Below are 23,163 nucleotides of genomic sequence, written 5' to 3' on the forward strand. Positions count from 1 at the left end.
TCTATTATCAGAATAGGGTTTAAACTTTCTTAGAATGAGCTAAACATGGGCTTTAGAAAGACATGCTAGCGACATCAGTCCATTAAATAATGTTGCTATAGTCATCCCTCCGCCTCAAAAAAGAAAATACTCCAACTTCTCTTTGCTAACTACAATTCCAGTGTCTTCCTACCCTTTCTCCTGATTCTTTACTTTCTGAAGCAGGAAGGAAGTAGGGATAAGAAACCAGGAGTCTATCCAGGGCACCCAAGTTCCACAGCGATTCTCTCCATTGCTTCCACCCAGGCGCTTCCAGCAGAAATAAGAACCCAGTCCATTCTCCTCTAGGCCAGGGTCACATTGACAAATTTTACAGAACGGCCTGAGGTGCCGCAGCAGGGTACCTATCCCGGAACCTCCTTCTCCGGTCACGGCCAGGGACCCCCACACCGGGCCCCAGGGTTCCCCACCCGCCCCCCTAGCGGGCATGTGGTGGGAGCGCGGTCGCGGCCTCCGACGGAGCGCGAGGGAGCGCTCGGCCGCCACCGTTTTTCCCGACCACCGGAAGGAGCGGCGGCCCAGATCCTGCCACCTGTCCGTCACGCAGTTGCTCACGCCACACCGCTTCCGATTGGTTCGAGGCCTGGCCAGGCAGCTTCCAGCCCCGCCCCCCGCGGATGGACAGGCCGGGAGGGCGGGGCGTTGTCGGGCGGACCCGCCCAGCTGTCAGTTTACGGGGGCGGCCCGGCTGGCGGGCGGACGCTCGCCGGCTACCTCGTCGCTTGCTCACGCGCGCTCCCTCTCGCCGCCTGTAGGGAAATCCGGGCCGCTCCAGTGGCCACCGCCACCGCCTCGTCCCGACCTCCTCCTTGATCCCTTCCAGGCTAGATTCCTTCCTCTCGCGTACCCTCGAGTAGTCAGTGGCCCGGCGTGGGTCCGGAGAGCCACCGCGGCGCGCCGGGGTGCTTAAACCATGTTAAGGAGGATTTTGCAGAGGGTAAGAGAGTGAAACCGTCTTCCCGGCAGCACGTGAGCGGGAGGTCCCGAGCCTGGGGCTGCGGGTGCCGCCGCCGCGCTGAGCAGCCGAGCGGGAGGCGGGCTCCCTCCTCCTCTAGGCCCTGCCGCCCGGGAGGCGATTAGGCCGCGGTCGTCCGCCCGGGGTCAGGCCGTGGGGGCAGGGAGGGCGTCCGGGGCGGCAGGCCGGATCCCGGGGCCTGGAGCCCAGTCCTACGCGGCACCGCGCGCCCAGGCCCGGGCGCCCCGCTTCGGCTCGGGGCTGTCAGTGGGAGAGGCGGCGGGCGGGAGGGTGTGGTACCGCGTTCCTCCCGATCCCAGACGGGGTGTGCGGATAGAGTTAGTGCCTTCGGACCGCCTGCCGGGCCGGAGGTCGCCCCGCGCGAGGTCTCGGAGGCTTGCTTAGCGCTAACCCCACTCTCCGCGCCCACGGTGTCCCCCAACTTTACACCTCACGCACCTGCCACACAGGGCTTCGGTTTTGCATCTGGACCTTGTTGGAGGGTAATGTGGCGAAACCCGGCCTAGCATGGGCCCAATCCTTGTACCCACATTTACTGGCAAAGTCAGCTGAGAAAGAAGACATTACTCACTGTTGGAAACTTTTTTTTACCCCCAATTAAAAATGCATTTTCCTCTCCCAGCCAGTCCCTTTTTTGAGCTATCCAGGAATAAATCCGCAGTAAGCTTGACCCTGTGGTATACATTTACCCCTTCATTTTCTACCAGTGTTATCTGTATTTAAAATCTGGAAAAAAACTTAAGATATAAAGATTAGAGCATAGGAAAGCTGTAGGTTTATTGTTTAGCAATCAATTCCTATAATAACATAAACTCTATTTTCCTATTTTGGATGGCCATAGCCTTTTTGAGACTAAGAGGTTGCAACAAAATGTAAATGACTATAGTTGGTGCTAAATCCATTTGTCGGTTATTATGTAAGTAGGATAACTAATTCAAAAGACAGAAGAAATTAGTGAATTTGTGATATTCATCCAATGTGCCAAAGACAGTAGAGTCAGCCACTGTATACAAAGGGAGTGCTCTTGTTTTGGCATAGCTTTTGTGACATGTTCAAGTCGTCATATGAAACTTGGTCATATATCAGGGGTAGAAATAGTTAACTTCTTATCTGCCACCCTTTATTGACATTTGATGATTCTTTTGCATTGGTTTTGTCAGAGATTTTTTTTTTAATCTTAATAAACTGGTGATTTAGGCAATAGTAAGGGTATGCCATTTGCTCTTGCCATAGGTTTTTGTGTTTAACAGTCAAGACATCTGTGCATGATTTACTTGTAGTACTTAATGATTTTCCTTTTATTAAACCCGGAGGAATGAATTACCTCATGCCTCAGATTTTTTTGTCATAGTTCCAGAACTGAAAATTAGTTTTCCTGTGGTTTCTTTTAAAGTTTAGTTTTCAGCCCTAGCCGGTTTGGCTTGATGGATAGAGTGTTGGCCTGCGGACTGAAGGGTCCCAGGTTTGAAGGGTCCCAGGTTTGATTCTGGCCAAGGGCACATACCGGGGTTGCGGGCTCCATCCCCATTGTGGGGCGTGCAGGAGGAAGCCGATCAATGGTTCTCTCTCATCATTGATGTTTCTATCTCTCTCTCCCTCTCCCTTCCTCTCTGAAATCAATAAAAATATATTAAAAAAATAAAGTTTAGTTTTCAGAAAGATGGGATGCTTTCCAGAACTCTTACTGTTGTTAAGCATTACAGTTATATAAAGATAATTTTTAGGGTTGGTGCATACACATCAACTGTTGCATACATTTCAGTTGAAACTACAAAATTGGAATTTATTATGGTTATTGCTGAGATGTGATATGGAATTATCACATATGAATAAGTCAGTTGACAATTGAGTTTCTTGACCATGGCACTATTGATATTTGTGCCTGGATAATTTTTTGTTTTGGGGGGCTGTCCTTTACATTGTAAGATGTTTAGCAGCATCCCTATCCCTGGCTTCTACCCACTAAATGCCCAGTAGCACTCTCCAAATCCTCTTCCCCTTATGTGACAACTAAAAATACCTCCAAGACTTTACCAAATATCCTTTAGGGGCTAAATTGCCCCTGTTGAGAAACACTGTGTTAAATATACATACTCTTTTATAGGAAAGTTTGAATAGTTTCTCACATTAATTAAACTCCCCCCGCCCCCCCTCAGTGTATTTATATTGAGTATCAGTAAATACCAGTGATAAGCTAGGGGCGGGGAACCAGTTAAATAAGATATGGGCCCTCCATTTAAAACTCACAGCCTGTTTGTGGAAGTGGACATTTAAAAGTAGTGATTAATGTGCTATGTAACAGAAGAATGAAGAGTACCCTGGGAGCTACTTTGTAGGAGCGTGTTGGGGCAGTCTTAAAAACTTCAGGAAGGCAGGCATATTCAAAGCTCAAAAGAGGGAAGGGCATATCTAGCAGAGTGTTCAACATATGCCAAGACATGGAGTCATAAAAGGGTGGGTAATATTAGGGGGAACATGAACAATTAAGTTTAGGAAGTGAAATGATGCCCAGGGATTGGTGGAAGATGAGACTACAGAGGTAGCTACCGACCCGGTTAGGAGAGTCCTTGAGTGCCTGCCGAAGTTCAGCTATTATCTTATAGATGGGTCAGTGTTAATGCCCAGCATTTAATAGGAGCATTTTGATAAAAGTCTTAAAGAAATCTTATGATTTTATTAATAGTTTAGATAGAATCTAGACTATATATTTTAGTAACTCCACAGATGATATTTATTAACAAGTATAACTGAAATCTTTATATTTATTTATTTGTTTTATTGATTTTAGAGAGGAAAGGAGGAGAGAGAGATAGAAATATCAATGATGAGAGAGAATCATTGATTGGCTGTCTCTTGCATGCCCCCACTGGGGATAGAGCCACAACCCAGGCATGTGCCCTGATGGGGAATCAAACAGTGACCTCTTGGTTCATAGGTTAACACTCAACCACTGAGCCATGCCAGTTGGGCTGAAATCTTTAAATTATATAACATAGTAACTATTTTATTTTATCCCACCCTAATAACCTTACTTCTCAGCAGAGATATTAAGATATAAGATTTAAAAGTAAAGTTGCTGACTTAGAGATTGTTTGAAATAGTATCAATACTTTAAAATTAGATTGAATTTCTTTAACATTATGTTTTTAGATGACTTTTTTTAAAACTGTTGTAATTTCCTTTTGAATAGTGCCCTTTAAATAAAATTTTTGAAAGAATAAACAGACAATGTATTTATAGTTAATTATAACTCAGAGTCTTTGAACATCACCAATAAGGTCCCAGGGTACTTTATAGAAAACTTAGTGTCTGATTTCTTTCCTCCTTCTCCTCTTTCTAAAGGGTGTCTCTCTGAGGCTTGAAAAGGCCTGGAAAAAAAAAATTGAGGTGGCTCCAATATGTGTGTATTGATTATTTTGCTTAATAGTCCTCTGAAGAGAAATGTGAATTTAAAGTGCTTGATGGCCAGAAAGATGATCAGCATTTAGTACTTTAGGCAGTTTATAAACGTTGTTGCTTTTCTTTCTTAACTTACTGTGATTTAACATTTGTGTATTCTATGTAGTTTTACTGGTCTATATTAATAATATTGCAAAAGAAAAATGGTTTTAATTTGTTCTAGAATTGTAGAAGTAGGAGACTTTTATCGTCAAACAGGTCTGTCTCTCTGATTTAAAAAACGAGAAAGTAGAAACAGATTCAGTGATTTATCTAAGCAACACAGTTTGATGTGAAAACAGGTAACAGCCAAATTTTTCCAACTCCCAATTTATTTCTCTTTTCTTGACATCTTGTCTCTCTCCCTCCCCCACTTCAAACTGGTATGGTTAGCACTATGCTAGTTCCTGTGGAAGGCAGGTACTAGTATAGGAAAAAATTTGAGACATAACTTCTCACTCAATGGACTTATATGATTAAGTGCCAAAGTAAATGATATAGCGAATGAAGGCTATAGTAGTACAGAGGAGGAAAGGTCAAAAATGAACCTGCTTTAGTGGGAAGTCTCCTTGGAGAAAATGGGCATGAGAAAATGGGTTTTGAAGGTGTGTGATTAGGAAAGGAAGAGAAAAGTTTCCTTCTAGGAAGGAGTTACGGTATAAGCAATGACTCAGAGATGAGAATGAGTACATTCTTCCTGCCCACCCTCCTTCTTTTGCATATTGCCTTTCTATAAACAAATATTTATGACACTTGCTATGTCTAGATACTGGGACACAACAGTGAATAAGACACAATATCTTTAGGTAGCTTAAAACCAAGTGATTTTAGAGAGAGAAATATTTTTAGAGTAGAAAGAAATCGAGAGAGAAGTTTACAAAAATAGTGTTATACCTCATTTTGGAGATTTTTGTTTAGCTCAGCCGTGTCCAATGCAGATGAGTCACATATATAGTTTAAAGTTTCAAGTAGCCACATTTTAAAAAAGTAAAAATAAAGAGGTGAAATTAATTTTAAAAATATATTTCCTTTGACTTGGTATATCTAAAATATTTTAACATGTAATCAATATAAAAATTAGTAATTAGATACTTTACATTATTTTTTGCACTAGCAGCACATCTCAGGTTGGACTAATCATATTTCAGCTGTTCAACAGCCTCATGTGGTTAGCAGCTACTGTATTGGATAGTGCAAGTCTAGTTGAATACATATATAATTTTTAACTTTTTATTTAGAACTAATTATAAACTTATAAAGAGTTTCAAGAAGACAGTAATACAAGGAACACTTGTATATGCTTTATCCAGATTCACCTATTATTTAACATTTTATCATATTTGTTTTATTATTTGCTCAGTTTTTTCTCTTCTTTTTTTTCTCTCTCCATCTCTGTAATATTTTTTTTTCTTTCTTAATCATTTCAGGATTAGTTATGGTACTTTACCTCTGAATACTTAAGTGAATATTAGGGTTATTTTCTTACATAATCACAGTATAGTTGTGAACTACATAAATTTACATTTATTCCATTTGTTATTCATCATTTCAATTTTGTCAGTTAATCTGATAAAGTTCTTTGTAGCATTTTCCCTCTCCATTATAGTGTCCAGTTAGGGTTAGATATTATATTTAGTTGTCATGCTTTAGCCTCTGTTAATATGAAACATTTCCACAGCATTTCTTTGTAATTTATGACATTTGTGAAGAATACAGATTCCCCCCTTGCTTTTTTTTTCCCCCTAGAATGTTCTTCATGTTGTGTTTGTCTTATGTTTTCTTTTATTTATTTATTTTTAATATATCTTTATTGGTTTCAGAGAGGAAGGAAGAAGGAGAGAGAGAGAAACGTCAATGATGAGAGAGAATCATTGATTGGCTGCCTCCTGCACGCCCCACACTGGGGATCGAGCCCGAAACCCGGGCATGTGCCCTGACTGGGAATCTAATCATGACCTTCTGGTTCATAGATTGATGCTCAACCACTGAGCCACGCTGACCAGGCTTGTCTGATGTTTTCTTGTGATTAGATTAGAATTATGCATTTTTGGTCAGAATGTTTCCTAGAAGATGTGTCCTTTCTCAGGTTATCACATCAGGAGACCCATGATATCTTTTTGTCTTTCATAGGTGATGTTAATTTAATTACCTTGTCAAAAGTCAAGGTGTAGCCTAATTTTTCAACTGGGTAATAATTATTCTTTTTTCCTTTGCATCTAATAGGCAGATACATATGAGACGATGCAAATATCTTGCTCCTTACCAAGTTTTCCCTAGCCTTAACATCCATTATTGATTAACACCACAGTGACGGCAAAATGATGATTTTCCTACTTCAGCATTCCCTCTGCATTTACTAATTTGGTTCTTGGCATTCCTTCCTAGCTCCTTTCCATCCTAGTCCTAGCTTCCTTCCCTTCCTATTGGTATGAACTCATAATTTTAATTTTTTTATGGTTTATATTCATACTGTACTTAAACATTTTGATGCTCAAATTATTTCAGATATGAACAGTGGCAGCCCTTTTAAGATGGCCTTATCATTTTTTAAAATTAAATCTTTATTATTAAAAGTATTATATATGTCCCTTTTTTTCCTCCATTGACCTCTTCTAGCCCATCCCTTCCCACTTAACCACCCTATTGTATGTATCCATGGGTTTTGCATATAGGCATACAAGTTCTTTGGTTGATCTCTTCCCACTCACCCATCCTCCCCAGCCTTCCCTCTGAGCCTCTATAATTTTTTTTTTTTTTGAGCTCTTCCTTACTTTCTGGCATAACAAGGTATTTCAGGCTCATCCTTTATCTATCCTTTCCTGGCCCTGAAATGAATCATTTCTTTGAGGAGTCCTTTTCCTTTTAGTGGGGAATGGTATTAGAGACCAAGGTTTGGGGTGATTTTCCTTCTTGTTTCTTTTAACAGACAAATCTAACTGAAATTTTGAACTTTATTCTGTAGACATTTGGAAAATCAGTAAGATTTTATTAAGCAGTGAAATATATTTAACATGGAGGGGAGGAAAATTTGTTTTCCACTTTCTTTGGGCCTTTGGCTGAGCCTAAGAATTAAACTGACATAAGACAGATTAACAGGAGAAAAGCTTGCACATTTTTACATGTACATGAGAGCCTTCACAAGAGAATGAAGACCCAAATAAATGACCAGAACAGAAAGTGTATAGACCTTTTAGACAAAGAAATAATACATTTGTGAAGAATTGACAAGACCAATGGCTCTGGGGAAGGGGTGGTAAATGGTGAAGAAATAACTAGGATGATAAGAGTGAGTTTAACAAGGTATGTTTATATAGGTTTCTCAGCCCCAAATTCTATCTCTGGTGATAAGGATGCCTTCTACCCTATTGGTACAGGGAGGATACTTTTCACAAGGGAGTTTTACCTTCTGCTTTCAGGAAGACAAAAGAGGGTCAGTGTCCTTTTTGCATATGCTGTTTTTTAAGTGCTTTTAGTTAAAAATAATCAATATGCCGAAGTGGCATATTTTGGGGTGATATATTCTGGTTTTCTTCAGGCGCATAGTAGGAGTTAATATTTGTTGAAATGAGTATTAAAAGGAATGTTTTGGGAAGATTAATTTGCCAGTGTTACATGTGATGTATTAAAACCATAGGAGAGTATAGACAGAGATCAGATAGAAGTGATTTTAATTATGATTTATAATAGAATGATGGCTATGTGAGCTGCAAAAAAGGCGATGAATAAGGCAGACCTTTTGAACATATTCCCCAAACATCTATTATGGGTCTACTATGTGCTGTGGACATATTGTTGAGTAAAACAGACATGAACCCTGAGGAGCTTAGTGTCCAGAGGAGGAGAGAGGAACTGTTGAAAGAATCACATAATTATATGGTCAAATCCTTGGCTGAATGTTAGAAAGGAAAAGCACAGGGAACCCCAAGAGCACACAACAAGAAGGCCTTGATCTACCTAAGATGCTAATGAAGGCATCCCAGATTAGTTACACATTTAAGTTTCATTAAATTATTATTTATTTATTGAAATGAATTTTTAAAAGTAGGATTAATTTTCTCTGTATAGATTTATTTTCAGTATGTTAAGGATAAGGAAGAGATTATCAGGGCCAGAACTAAGTTTTCTCTTCTAATCACAGTGATCTTTGCGTGAGCTAGAGATAATATAACTTAGTGGTTAAGAATGAATGAACTGTGGAGCCATACTACCTGTGTGGTGTCCACACCACATTTACTAGCTGAGTAGCTTTTTGGCAAGTTACTTGACTTCTTTGTGTCTCATTAAAATGGTCAGAATACTAGTACCCTTCTCATAGGGTTGTTGTGAGGACTAAATGAATCAATACATTTAAAGGTCTTAACAGTATCTAGCACACAGTAAGCTCTCTATAAAAGTTAGCTGCTGCTAATATTGGTATTATTGTTATTATTATACACTCTAAATTTCTTCAAGGAACACTTGTTATCACTCCCTTGTTTTAACTTTTTTTTTTTTTCCAAATCTCCATTTGTGTGTGTGTAGACATTTATTCATCATATTGAACATTTATTCTGTGCTAATTGCTGTGCTGAGTTTAGGGATAAAAAAATTCTTGAGTTTTAATGGGAGAAACAGATACTTAAATAATCACAAAGCAATGTGATAAATGTTAATAGGTCCACAGGAAATATTTGAGTACAAAGAAAAAGTAATTATGTGGCAGAGGGTGAGGGAGAATTGGAGCAGAGATAGGGAATGGAGATTGTTGAAGGCCTTGCAGAAACTGGAAGAGTGACAAAGGCAAGGAAGAGCAATGGAAAGAAGGCATTTTAGAGACAGGGACCAGGTAAATGCAAGAGTATTTCTGCACGGGGATAGGAATAGTTATAAGAGATGAGACTGGAAAGAGTATTGGACTTTATACTATACACAATAAGAAGCCATGGAAAGATTTTTTTTTAATATTTTTTTTATTGATATTTTACAGAGAGGAAGGGAGAGGGATAGAGAGCTAGAAACTTCAATCAGTTGCCTCCTGCACACCTCCCACTGGGGATGTGCCCGCAACCAAGGTACATGCCCTTGACCGGAATCGAACCCGGGACCCTTCAGTCCGCAGGCCGACGCTCTATCCACTGAGCCAAACCGGTTTCGGCCATGGAAAGTTTTTAAGTGATCAAATTTGTAATAAGGAAAACCCTCAAAAATATTTTTCCTAGGTAATCTTTATAAAAAGTAAATCAGGTGAATGAATCACTCTTCTGTTTAAAGTCTGTTGGTGACTACTCAGTGCTCAGAGAAGATGTCCGAATTCTTTAACTTGGCACACATGCACATAGTGCTCTGGTCCTGTTAACTCCATTTCAAACTCATCTTCACTCATCTCTGTACATATACTGACCTTTTTATCTTCAATAATTGTGTTTTCCACAACATACCCTGTTCTCTCATCTCATCAAACCTCTATAGAAGCTCTTTATTCTGCTCAGAGTGTCCTTCAGTCACTTGTCCACATTGCTCAGTTCAGTGACACTAGAAGTTACTTGCTTGATTTTTTTCCTTCTCTCAAAACACCCCATACTAATTAAGAAAATGGGCTTTTGGAATTAGACCATCATTTAGTGCTCCTCCATACTGAGGGTGAGATCTTATGCAAAATTTCAAGCTTTTTGAGACCCAATCCATTTATTAGTAAACTGAGGATAATATCTACATTATAAAAGGCCAGGGGCCATCATGACCTAAACGACCAGACGGACGACCGGTCACCAGGAAGTGCATGGAGCACCTCTCAGTCCCTCTCCCGCAGCCCACAGGCTCCTATCACAGCAAGGCTGGTGGCTGGTGGGCGGGCGGGGTGGCAGGGGTGGTGGGCGAGGCAAGATCAATAGCCTCTGGCCCTCGGCCGGGCTGGAGGCCTAACGGCCTCGCTGCAGTGGCTGCGAATCAGTCCTGGAGAGAGGCCCAGAGAGATGTGGGGCTTGATCCACAGCCACTGTGGCTGCTGGCAAGGCCTGGAGAGAGAGAGAGGTGGGGCCTGATCCACAGCTGCCATGGCTGCTGGCAAGGCCTGGAGAGAGAGAGAGGCAAGGCCTGATCCGCAGCTGCTGTGGCAGCTGCGGATCAGGCCCAGAGATAGGCCTGGAGACACTGACTGGCATAGAAACCGACCAATCAGAACCAAATCTGGGTGAAGTGTGAGGAGCCAATGGCTGCCTGGGAGGCGGAGCTTTTGATGCTGACTGGCATAGAAACCGACCAATCAGAACCTAATCTGGGTGAACTGTGAAGGCAGAACCTAAGGTGGAGGCTGAGGAGGGGTTTTAAGGGCAACAGCTGTTTGGTGTAAGGTGTAAGAAAGAGATTTAATTTTTCAGTGACTGGTTTGGCAGTATAGTGCATATGGCTGGCTATCAGTCCAGATATAGGGGTTATGTATTTTTGTCTGCCACGAGCATCTCCTCCTGCTGAAAAAGGCTTTCCCTCCCATTTAAGCAATCCTATCCTATATAATCTATCTATACTAATAAAAGGGTAATATACTAATTAGACTGGGTCGACTGGCCATCTTCCAGACATCCGACTTCCTCCGGATAAAGCCATGGTGGTGGGGGCCGAGGCAGAGGCAGTTAGGGGCAATCAGGCTGGCAGGGGAGGGCCGTTGGGGGTAACCAGGCTGGCAGGGGAGGGCAGTTGGGGGTGACCAGGCTGGCAGGGGAGGGCAGTTGGGGGCGACCAGGCCAGCAAGGGAGGGCAGTTGGGGGTGACCAGGCCAGCAGGGGAGGGCAGTTGGAGATGACCAGGCTGGCAGGGGAGGGCAGTTGGGGGCGACCAGGCCAGCAAGGGAGGGCAGTTGGGGGTGACCAGGCCAGCAGGGGAGGGCAGTTAGGGGCGACCAGGCCAGCAAGGGAGGGCAGTTGGGGGTGACCAGGCCGGCAGAGGAGGGCAGTTAGGGGCAATCAGGCTGGCAGGGGAGAGCAGTTGGGGGCAATCAGGCTGGCAGGGGAGCAATTTGGGGTGAATAGGCAGGCAGGCAGAGGTGATGAGGGGTAATCAGGCAGGCAGGCAGAGGCAGTTAGGGGCGATCAGTCAGGCTGGCAGAGAGGTTAGGGGCGATCAGGCAGGCAGGCAGAGAGGTTAGGGACAATCAGGCAGGCAGTGTGGTTAGGGGTGATCAGGCAGGCAGGCAGGTGAGTGATTAGGAGCCAGTGGTCCCAGATTGCGAGAGGGTTGTCCGACTGCCGGTTTAGGCCCGATCCCTGTTGGCGACCAGGCTGGCAGGGGAGGGCCATTGAGGGCGAGATCAGGCCTGCAGGGGAGGGCCTAAACTGGCAGTCAGACATCCCCCAAGGGGTCCTCGAGTGGAGAGGTTGCAGGCTGGGCTGAGGGAACCCCCACTCCCATGCACGAATTTCGTGCACTGGGCCTCTAGTACTAATTTAGCTTAACAGTGTTGTAGAAGGATTAAATGAAATAATGTTCATGAAGTACTCACCACAGTATTCAGCATTCAATAAACATTTGGTATATAGTAGCTATTATATTGCATATGTCTAGAAATTTTATTACATTGTTTTTGTAATTTGTTTACTTGACTTCTTCCCTACTTGACTGAGATTCTTTATGGTGGGGATTTTGTTTTTTTCTTAGTGTACAGGGCCTAACTTAGTGTTTGATGTTTAATAGTTTTCAGTAATAAGTATATGTTGACTACTTGATGCCTATGTAGAGAGAATGGTTTCATTAAGGTAGAGACCAGCTAGAAAATAATAATGTTTTAGTTCCTAAAATTGTTGCACATTAGAATCATTTGGAATCCTTTAGAAAGAAAGAAAAGATTCACAGGTCCATCTATTGAATCAGAATCTCTGGATCTCTGGTTGTCAGTCCAGGGGAAGAGGAAGGCTAGAATTCAGTCAGTGATTTTGGGGATGGAGAATAGATTGATTTTTCAAGAAAGTTAAGAAATAGAATTAATAAGAGGTAAGTGCAGTACTTGCATCTTTCCACACCTCATCAAATTACAACTTAACTACAGAATAACTGTCATTCAGAACTGCCTGAAATCTAGCTGAATAGAAGTCCTACAACTAAGGATAGAAAGAAGAAGCCATATTAAGACTGGTAGGTGGGTGGAGACGTGGAGTGGGATGGTCCCCCATCCACATGTGGCAGATTTGGGAGGGATATCTTGGCTGTGGAGGTTCCCTCTGAGGAGCAAGGGGCCCAACCCCACAACAGGCTCTCCAGCCCAGGGTTCCAGTACCAGGAAGATAAGTCCACATAACTCTTGGCTATAGAAACCAGCCAGGATTTTGGCTGAGTGAGATGGAGGGCTATTGAAGCCTCAGACAGTTCCTCTTAAAGGGCCCATGTGTGGACTTACTTAGACTCCCTTTGAGTTCTAGCACTGGGGCAGTGGTTTGAAAGACACCAGGTACTTATGAGGAAGAACTGAACTGTCTGGCATCAGGGCGAGAGCTGGAGGGGCAGCTTTCTCCCAGACAGAAGTACTATTAGAGGCTATTGTTCCTTTTCTGAGCCCTTCCCCCACAGAGCCAGCAGGCAGGCACTATAACTGAGTTTCCATATATCTGTCTATCACTGTTTACCCTGCCCTGGTGATTCCCTGAGACATTGTCCCACCAACTTGTGGGCCCACCCAAATAGAAATAGAAAATAGAAATAGAAATAGAAATAGAAATAGAAATAGAAGAAATAGAAATAGAAATAGAAATAGAAATAGAAATACAAGCCAAGCTGTTCCCAGTGGCTTTCCATACAATTGGCCTGTCTTCGTTCATGCTTCAGACTTTCCTAATGTCTCTCAAACAAGCAGCATCTGGCGTTGGTGTGCTCCATACCTCTTGCTAAGTGGCAGCCAGCCTTGGTTCACAGGTTGGCCTCTTCTGATTTACCTCCAAGCCTAGCACTAGTAGCAGCCAACCACATATTACTTTGTAACTCATGCTAGGTGGTCCTGGGCAGAATACAGGTGGCTGCTGACCTTGGCCTGCACTCCCCAGATTATCCCAGAGGCAACACACTCAGTGGACAGCTTCAGACCATGTCAAAGCATCACTCAACCACCTCCACAAGTGACACACTCAAGGGGTATACTCAGTGGGTATCAGAGCCCCATTGAAGTAAGTCCTGCTCTATAAGGTGGGCTCCTGCACAGCTGATCCTGCAGTCCTTAGAGCCCATTGGCCTGGGGTAAATCCCTCCCACCAAGGTACCAAGAGCAATCAAGGCTCAACTATAACAGGAAGGTGTATACAGCCTACATGAGGCCACTCTACGAAGCCAGGGGACATAGCAGCTCTACCTAATATATAGAAACAAGTACATTTTGGAGGCTGCCAAAATGAGGAGACAAAAGAAACATGACCCAAATGAGAGAATAGAACAAAACTCTAGAAAAAGAACTAAACAAAATGGAGACAAGCAATCCACTAGATGCAGAATTTTTTTTTTTTTTTTTTTTTTAATATATATTTTATTGATTTTTTACAGAGAGGAAGGGAGAGGGAGAGAGAGTTAGAAACATCGATGAGAGAGAAACATCGATCAGCTGCCTCCTGCACACTCCCCACTGGGGATGTGCCCGCAACCAAGGTACATGCCCTTGACCGGAATCGAACCTGGGACCTTTCAGTCTGCAGGCCGACGCTCTATCCACTGAGCCAAACCGGTTTTGGCTAGATGCAGAATTTAAAACACAGGTTATAAGGATGCCCAATGAACTTAGGGAAAGAGTTGATGAAATTGGAGAGACTTCAACAGCATAAAAAGAACATGGAAACCATACAAAAGAACCAGTCAGAAATGAAGGATACACTAACTGAAATGAAGAATTATTTATAGGGAATTATGTAAAGTAGAGTAGAGGAAGCCGAGAGTCAAAACAGTGATTTGGGATATAAGGAAGCAAAAAGCACCCAACCAGAACAGCAAAAAGGAAAAAGAATTAAAAAAAAAATTGAGGCGAGTGTAAGGAGCCTTTAAGACAACTTCAAGTATACCAACATTTGCATCATGGAAGTGCTAGAAGGAGAAAAGAGAGAGCAATAAGTTAAAAACCTATTTGAAAAAATAATGACTTGGCAGAATAAAACTTGGCAGAAAATTTTCTAAAACCAGTTAAAGAAATAGAAATATAAGTCCAGGAAGCACAGAGAGTCCCAAACAAGGTAAACCCAGCCCTGGTTGGTGTGGCTCAGTTGGTCACTTGCACTGAAAGGTCACTGGTTTGATTACTGGTCAGAGCACATGCCCAGGTTGCAGTTTCAGTCCCTGGTCAGGGTTTGTGTGGGAGGCAACTGATGGATGCTTCTCTCTCACATCAATTTTTTTTCTCCCTCTGCATCTCTCTTCCTCTCTTTCTAAAATCAATGAAAGCATATAAAAAACAAAAATGAACAAACAAACAGATGAACCCACATAGACACACACCAGACAAAGAATCTTAAAAGCAGCAAGAGAAAAGCACTTAGTTACCTACAAGGGAACTCCCATAAGACTGTCAGCTGATTTCTCAACAGAAACTTTGCAAGCCAGAAGTGATTGGCAAAATATATTCAAAGTGATGAAAAGCAAGGACCTACAAACCAAGATTACCCAACAAAGCTATCAGTTCAAATGGAAGGATATATAAAGAGCTTCACAGACAAGAAAAATCTAAAAGATTTTATTACCACCAAATCAGTATTGCATGAAATGTTAAAGGGTCTTCTTTAAGAAGGAGAAGAAAATAAAATATGAACAATAAAATGATAATGAATACATAGCAACAATTAAATCTAAAAACCAAATAAATGAACAAGCAGAACAGAAACAGATTCATAGCTAATAGAACATTTTGATGGTTGCTGGATGGAAGGGGTGCTGGGGGCATGGGTGAAGAAGGTGATGGGATTAAGAAGTACAAATTGGTAGTTACAGAATAGTCATTGGTTGTAAAGTACAGCATAGGGAATATAGTTAATATTCCAGTAACTACGTAGGGTTTCAGAGGGTATGAGATTTATTAGGATGATCACTTAGTAAGTTACATAATGTCTAATCACTGGGTTGTATATCAGAAACTATTATAATGTATGTCAAGTGTAACTGAAAAGTAAAAAGTGATTACTAGTAAAAAAAAGAGAATTGAAAGGATTTGTTGGTTTGTGAGTAGTTTGGGTAGCTGAGAGAGGATGGTGGAATGGACTAAGGTAAAGAATAGCCGAAACCGGTTTGGCTCAGTGGATAGAGCGTCGGCCTGCGGACTGAAGGGTCCCGGGTTTGATTCTGGTCAAGGGCATGTACCTTGGTTGCGGGCACATCCCCAGTGGGAGGTGTGCAGGAGGCAGCTGATCGATGCTTCTCTCTCATCGATGTTTCTAGCTCTCTATCCCTCTCCCTTCCTCTCTGTAAAATATGAATAAAATATATTAAAAAAAAAAAGCATAGAGGAGGGAGAACAGGTTTGAAGTGGAAGGTGAATGTGCACTAGAGGTGTAGACATCCCAGGAGATGTTCACTAGGCAAGTAGAAATATAGGTCCAGCACTCAGGTGACAAGTATGTATGAATGCTGGATAAATTTCAAGTCAAATAAGGACTGAGAAGTGTCCACTGAATGGAACAGTTAGAGTATACCTAGTTCAATTTCAGGAGATAAACAGGGAGAAATGATTAATTGTGAAGTAAGGAAATCAATGAAAAATATTTTAAAAATTAAAAAAAATGTATTTAAATATACCATATATATTTTTATTGATTTCAGAGAGGAAGGGAGAGGGAGGGGGAGATAGGAACATCAGTGATGAGAGAGAATCATTGATCAGCTGCCTCCTGCACACCCCCTATTGGGGATGGAGCCCGCAATTCAGGCATGTGCCCTGACCGGGAATCGAGCTGTGACCTCTTGGTTCATAGGTTGACGCTCAATCACTGAGCCACACCGGCCAGGCAAAAATTAAAAAAATATTAAAGTAAGTAAAAAATAGCACAGACTACTCATCTAAGAAATATGGAGGAGAGGAAACAAATTAATTAAATAGTACATGAATGCAATTTGCCATCCTTGGACAACATAACAAATGTTTTTTATTTTCAAGGATCACAAATTTTATCAAATCAGTTTAAGTTGAAATGAGAATTTATTGTGAGGTTTCAAAGTGACCGAAGAATAAGATTTGCTGTTCTCTTGGGTCTCTAGAGAGTAGGACCTAGAATGGTGTTAGAGGTAGCTCTTCCTCTATCTCACACTCTCTCATGTACCACTGGCATCTTGTGTCTGCATCTCTGCATCCATATTCTTTGCTGCTGCTTACTCAGTCAAGACCTCAAATTGCCACCTGACCACATGATTCTACTTGCTTGTCACCTCCCTTATATAACCAATTGGCCCAATGTCTCAATTCCCAAATTTTAAGAGAAGAATCTGAAATGTCCTTCTCATCTTTTCTTGTTGGGTCATGCATTGGTCTCTAGCTAGCCCACAGAGTTGCTTCCTCAGGGTCAAGTGTTCATTGCTGGTTTAGTCATCTGAAGTTAGGAGTGGAGTGGGGCTCATATGATACAGTTGTGGCACCATGAAACTAATTTTTTACAGATCGTTATAGAGATAAGCTATGTCATGGCTCTGAAACACTAATAACAATTATGAGTAGGTTCATTAGGTTCTAGGAATAAAGGGTTCATCAAGTTAGCTCAAAAATAGGATCATGCTGGATGCACTTAGCAATTAGAAATTTGGAATTTCATGGAAATTCAAAACCAAAAATTTAATATGGAGCTGAGCCTCTGCGACATTTTTATTGAAAGGCTTTGAAAGATACAAAGCAGTGCTGTTCAGGACCACCATTACAGGGCTCTATAGGTTTCTTTCTTTCTTTCTTTCTTTTTTTTTTTTTAAAGACAGGTAAATTTCTATTTTGCATTATAGAACAGTATTTTTAAACCTATTTTAAAATCTTAAATAAACTTTTAACAAATATTGTAAACCATGTAAACAAATTATTCAAACTTTCCTGAAATCCATTGTACTATCTAATCCCAAAGACTTGACATTCTATGTAAATCCACAAAAGCAAAGTGAATTTCAAATAAATCCCAACACAGAATAATTATTTTAAATATTTTTCTTTCACTTTTTCATTATTAGATGCAGCGTACTATACTTAGGAATTTATATAGGATTTTACCATGAAATACCAATTGCATTGTTGTTTTGCAGCAAAAGCAAATAAACAAAACAACATTGGTGTAGTTCTTCTAGTTTATCACACTGGCTTTCACTTGCTTTGTGTGGAAAGATTGCCTGGATTTATTTAAAAGCATTATAATTTCTCTAAAATAAGGTGGGGGAATATGTATCTTGAGCTTGGTGAAATGTTTTTGAAACATGACCAAAAAATAAAATGTATAAGTTTTAAAAGAAAGAACTATTTGTATATGCATGTTCCTTAGAAATATAGAGGTAAATACTAAAACACCATAAAGTGTAAGGATCAAGGAGGAATTCAGGTCTGCTATAATAATAAAATAACATATTTCTGGTTATAAAAATAAGTCATGTACATCATGAAAATTTGAAAAGTTCAGAAATGGAAAATTGAGAACCATGGGGCTGTAGCATAGTGCATGGTTTAACATTAAGAGTACAAGTTTTGAAGTCAGGTGGAATTCTAGCTCTGTGTATTATTACACTTGTGATCTTAGTTAAAACTTTAGCTTCTTTAACCTTATTTTTTTCCCTTTTGGCTAAATGGGAACAATCCTTTTGACTTTATTCAAAGGATTATTGTGAGGATTAAATGATGTAATGTAAATAGAGTGCTTGGTGTTGTGCTTGTCATAAAAGTTATATGTTAGCTATTATTATTAATAGATAAAATATTTCATTTAACAGACTACCAATTGACTTTTCCTTAACTGAATTTTCTTATGTGCATGATTTTGAAATGTTAATGATCTAGGGAAAGTTGATATTCTGAGTTTTTCAATAAGATTTGTGCCTCAGGGTAATTTTGGTTTTAAGTTTTTGAGTATAAAGATACCACAGCAAGTAGAGAAATCATTGAATTTAGATCAAAAGCCTGAGGTCAGGTTCTGCCTCTGCTCTAGTAAGATCTTAGGTAAACAATTGAGCTTCTCTTGGCTTGACTTTCTTTCTGTCCAATGAGGGCATCACCTAGTGATTTCTAAAGTACTCTTCAGGGTAAAAGTGTTAGTTGAAAACCAAGGAATTACCAGGATTTTGAGTCTGAAGATCACTTGCAACCCCTAAGTAGCATTTTAGGTGTGTTATGTAACAGATCCTGATATCTTTAACCCTATTTTCTAGCATCTTTGCTGAGAAAAAAGTGTCTTCAGGAAGCAAGCATTCAGTGGTAAAATTTGATAATTCATGTAAAGTGACTATCACAGCACCTGGTACATACTAAGCTTTAGAAGATAGTAGGTCTCCTTTTCTACTAAGATCTCTCTCCACCTAGAGTGTAGCCCTTTATGGGTATGTCAAGTGCAAGTAAGGTACATTCATTGTAGTGGATGCTTTGGTGTGCACCTAGATCCCCCTTCAGGGTAGAGAAATACTCTTAGCTGCCTGGAATCATGGCTGCCAAAGGCTCATGAGGGCATCCTTCTCAGGGATTTGCCCTTACAGAAGGAAGCTGCCTCACTCAAGATTATACCCCCTTTCTAGAAGCAGTCTGCCCTTAATCACTTGTTGATGTGGGGTATACAAAGAATTATCATTCCCTTTCTTTGATTAGGGACTTCTGTGAAAGGTCATCCTAGCTTTAGGACTCAGCTGAGGCTACTGTTACAACTGTGTTACTGATCAGTACTGTTCTGTTTCTGCCTGAGCCCAGTCATGCTCCCCCTGTGTTCACACAGATGTTCTTGAGAGCATACCTCAATAAACCTCCTGCTTGCAGATTTCAGTCTCAGGGTTTGTTTCCTTGGGAACCTGAATTACAAATCATCTGCTTTGGATAGTTTTTTGCGTCATAAAAGATGATTATATTCAGGATGAATGTTTTGTTCTACTTCTTTGAAACTGGTATTCTACATATCTTTTATAACAGGAATCCATGGCCATTCTTGTTAGATTCTAAAATGCTAAGTAAAATGTCTTCAAGTGTATTTGCTAGGATTTTGAACATGGCCCATAGATGCTTTGCTTAGGAAATTTTATTATCAGCACCTTTCCCAGTTCCCTCAAGTGATTTTCAGACTTAAAAAATGAAAAGTGGCCTCTCAAAACTAGACTCTGAATCCTTATTTTGGTATATTTTTGTGTCTGTCTATTCATATTTGTTGAATCAAAATATCCAGTACTCTAAAATTGTTTAAAATATGTAAATTAATATTAATTATATGTTAGATATTTTAAAATGTTAGGTATTTAAAAACTTCTATTTTTTTTACTTAATATTGAGTTAGTTGTATGACAGCTATAAACCCAATTTAGTTACTAATAATTTATCTATAATTAGTTTTAATAGTCTTGCTCTCTTACTTGACTTGGTTGCTTTTTTTTTTTTTTTTAAACTGGGCTGCTTTTGAGAGGTAAATTACTTTTGTGTAACCATTAGTAACCAAATAAGTTTTAGAGTTTTGAAAGTATCCATAAGAAAGCTAAGCAAATACAGACATTGGAAATATATTTAGGGCCCAAGTGAATCACGGCATGAAAATTTTAGAGCTTTAAGGACCATGATCTTGTCCTGTCCCTACAATTTATCAATGAAGAAGCTGAGATTAGAGAAATTGTGTCTTTATGAGTATCAGAGGGATGATTTAGAAACATTTTAGACAGTAGTATTCTCTCTAGATTATTGAGTTGGGACCTGGGAAACCTAAGTTTTAATTGCAACTCTACCATTAGATAGCAGAGTAATGTCAAGTAAGCCAATTATACTTTCTGGGGGTTAGTTTCTTCATCTCTGAAGTTATATAGTCATAACATTATTTCTGAGATGCTTGATTTGTTATTTGCTTTCTGAGATGCTTTCCAGCTTTTAAAATTTTATTCTAGGTCTTTTTGAGGAGAGATTCACTTAATCAGTGTCTACTATTGATAGTATACCAAATTCCAGGCACTGATTCAAATATTTTATTTTATTTAAAAAATTTTTTTTATTGATTTCAGAGAGTAAGGGAGAGGGAGAGAGCAAGAAACATCAGTGATGAAAGAGAATCATTAATTGGCTGCCTTCTGCATGCCCCCTACTGGGGATTGAGCCCGTAACCCCAGCATGTGCCCTTGACTGGAACTGAACCCGGACCTTTCAGTCCACAGGCCGATGCTCTATCCACTGAGCCAAACCGGCTAGGGCTGATTCAAACATTTTACATATTCTATTTCATTTCATCCTCACAACAATTCTGTGAAGCGGACATTATTAGTTCCACTTTACAAATGGGAATTAGGGGCTTTGAGAGGTTAAGTAAATTTACAAAGCTTCTAAGTGGGTAAACTGGAAGTTGAATTCAGGTCTTTCTTTTTTTAAAATATATTTTTGATTTCAGACAGGAAGGGAGAAGGAGAGAGCGAGAGAGAAACATCAATGATGAGAAAGAATCATTGATTGACTACCTTCTGCGTGCCCTCCACTAGGGATTGAGCCTAGGGATGTGTCTTGACTGAGAATTGAACCATGACCTCCTGGTTCATAGGTTGATTCTCAACCACTGAGCCATGCCGACCAGGTGAATTCAGGTCTTTGTGACTCCAATTTCTAAATTCTGAATCACTGTTCCTATATTTAGGTGGACTTTTGTTTTTGGAATACTTGACAGGCCCTGCTGAAAACAAGAACCAATTGCATTTAGATAGGTATATGCATCTAAACCCCTTCTCTGGCATAGTGTAGTATGGTGTGTCAGTAAGTTAGGCAGGAAAGACTTAGGATGCAGAAGTATATTGTGTACTTGTGGTGAGAAATTTTGGACAGAGCTGGAATCAGATGCAACAGGGGGATAGCTTTTTAGCAGCCATTTTGAAAGACAAATTGAATAAGGATCATACTCAATTTAGCATTAATAATTTAACAACATAGGTGACTATATTTAATGATGCTTGATCATTAAAGCTGTAGATGACTAGATTATGTGGAATTTCTCACATTTCAGAAAATAGGAATTGTTCTTAGCTGAAAGCTGATATAAATGAATTAGAGTTAAATGTATATTTGTAATGAAGCTTACTATTATACATGGTTTTATGATGGATAGAAAAGTATCTGTGAAATTATATGGTTCTATAAGTTTTCTAGGTAGGGTCATAATATTGTAAAAGTCTTTAAGGAGAAAGTGGAGAAATGAGAAGGAACTCTTGAGGACAAAAAGGTAGTTAGCAAAAATGAATTATGAGACAAAATTAAAGGTGTTAGAGTTATAATGGAAATTGGGATGAAGAGTATTAGTGACTCTTTTCAAGGTTGAAGATTTAGAATAAGCAGGAAAGGGCTTAAATTTTATATGAAGTTTGAGGCTGACAGCTAGTTGTTCAGATTAGGAGAACAGAAGGTGTAAAACAAAAAGTGCAAGGTTCTTTCTCCAATAATTATTTCTAATAGTTTCTTGTGTACTTCTCCACATTTTTTTTGATGTATATATTCACTAACATTATACAAATATAATCATACTCTTCATATAAATTTGAATTTTTTCAATTAATATAGTTTGGAGATCTTTTAGAATCAGCACTTTCAGACCTACCTCTTATTGTTTATTTTTAACTAGAGGCCTGGTGCATGAAATTTCATGCACTGGGGGGGGGGGGTGTCCCTCAGCCTGGCCTGCGCTCTCTAGCAGTCTAGGACCCCTCGCTCCTTACCGCCTGCCTGCAGCGGAGGAGGGAGAGGCTCCTGCCACCGCTGCTGCGCTTGCCAGCTATGAGCCCGGCTTCTGGCTGACTACTGCTCCCTGTGGGAGCACACTGACCACCAGGGGGCAGCTCCTGCGTTGAGCATCTGCCCCCTGGTGGTCAGTGTGCATCACAGTGACCGGTCGTTCTGCTGTTTGATCGATTTGCATATTAGCCTTTTATTATATAGGATAACAACATTATATTCAATTGTGTGGATTATAAAAATTTAACTAATCTCCTATTGAAGGACATTTAGTTTGTTGCCAATTTTGCTATTATAAACAAGACTGCAATGAACATGCTTGTACATATATAGATGGTACTTTTGTGAATTTATCCACTGGGTAATCACTTAGAAATGAGCCAGAGAGTTTGTGCATGTTTTGTATTTAGTTATACTCCCACTAACAATGTAAACCTTTTTTAAAGAATGAAAGCTACTATGTGTTGGTTAAATTCAGTTGGACACTTTTATTGTGTCCTTACTAGAAATTGTGGTGAATATCTCAATAGGGTTCCCATCCTTAAAAAAGATTTGAAGATATGACATTACATCTACTGTATGTAGTTATATCTATTGCTATATAACAAACCACCCCTAAACTTTGCTTTGGTTTAAAATAGCAGTCGCCAACCGGTGGTCCGCAGACCACTGGTGGTCCGTGAGGTCCGAAAGGTTGGCGATCGCTGGCTTAAAACAACCACATTTTATTTGCTCTAGATTCTGTAGATCAACTGTTTGTGCTAAGCTTAGCTGAGTAGTTCTTTTGTTGCTCTCTCTTGGAGTTCTCATACAGCTGGAGTTACCTGTTGGTTTGATTGAGATGGATAGTCTTAAGTGGCCTCACTCAGATTGCTGATTA

At 40.4% G+C, this 23,163-nt stretch overlaps 1 protein-coding gene across 2 annotated transcripts in view; it reads left to right on the forward strand.

The window, feature by feature from the left end:
* The first annotated feature begins 680 nt into the window (after window positions 1–680).
* EEA1 (early endosome antigen 1) overlaps window positions 681–23,163 on the forward strand; it is a 164,759-nt gene continuing 142,276 nt past the window's right edge. The window contains exon 1 of one of the 2 annotated variants that reach the window (XM_080659758.1): window positions 681–976. In XM_080659758.1, coding sequence (XP_080515884.1) covers window positions 953–976 — 24 coding nt within the window. In that variant the 5' untranslated portion in view covers window positions 681–952. The remainder of the gene's footprint in view (window positions 977–23,163) is intronic. The other variant, XM_080659757.1, reaches the window with a different exon arrangement.

The sequence above is a fragment of the Plecotus auritus genome (assembly GCF_963455305.1).
Source record: "Plecotus auritus genome assembly, chromosome: 3".
Lineage (NCBI taxonomy): Eukaryota > Metazoa > Chordata > Mammalia > Chiroptera > Vespertilionidae > Plecotus > Plecotus auritus.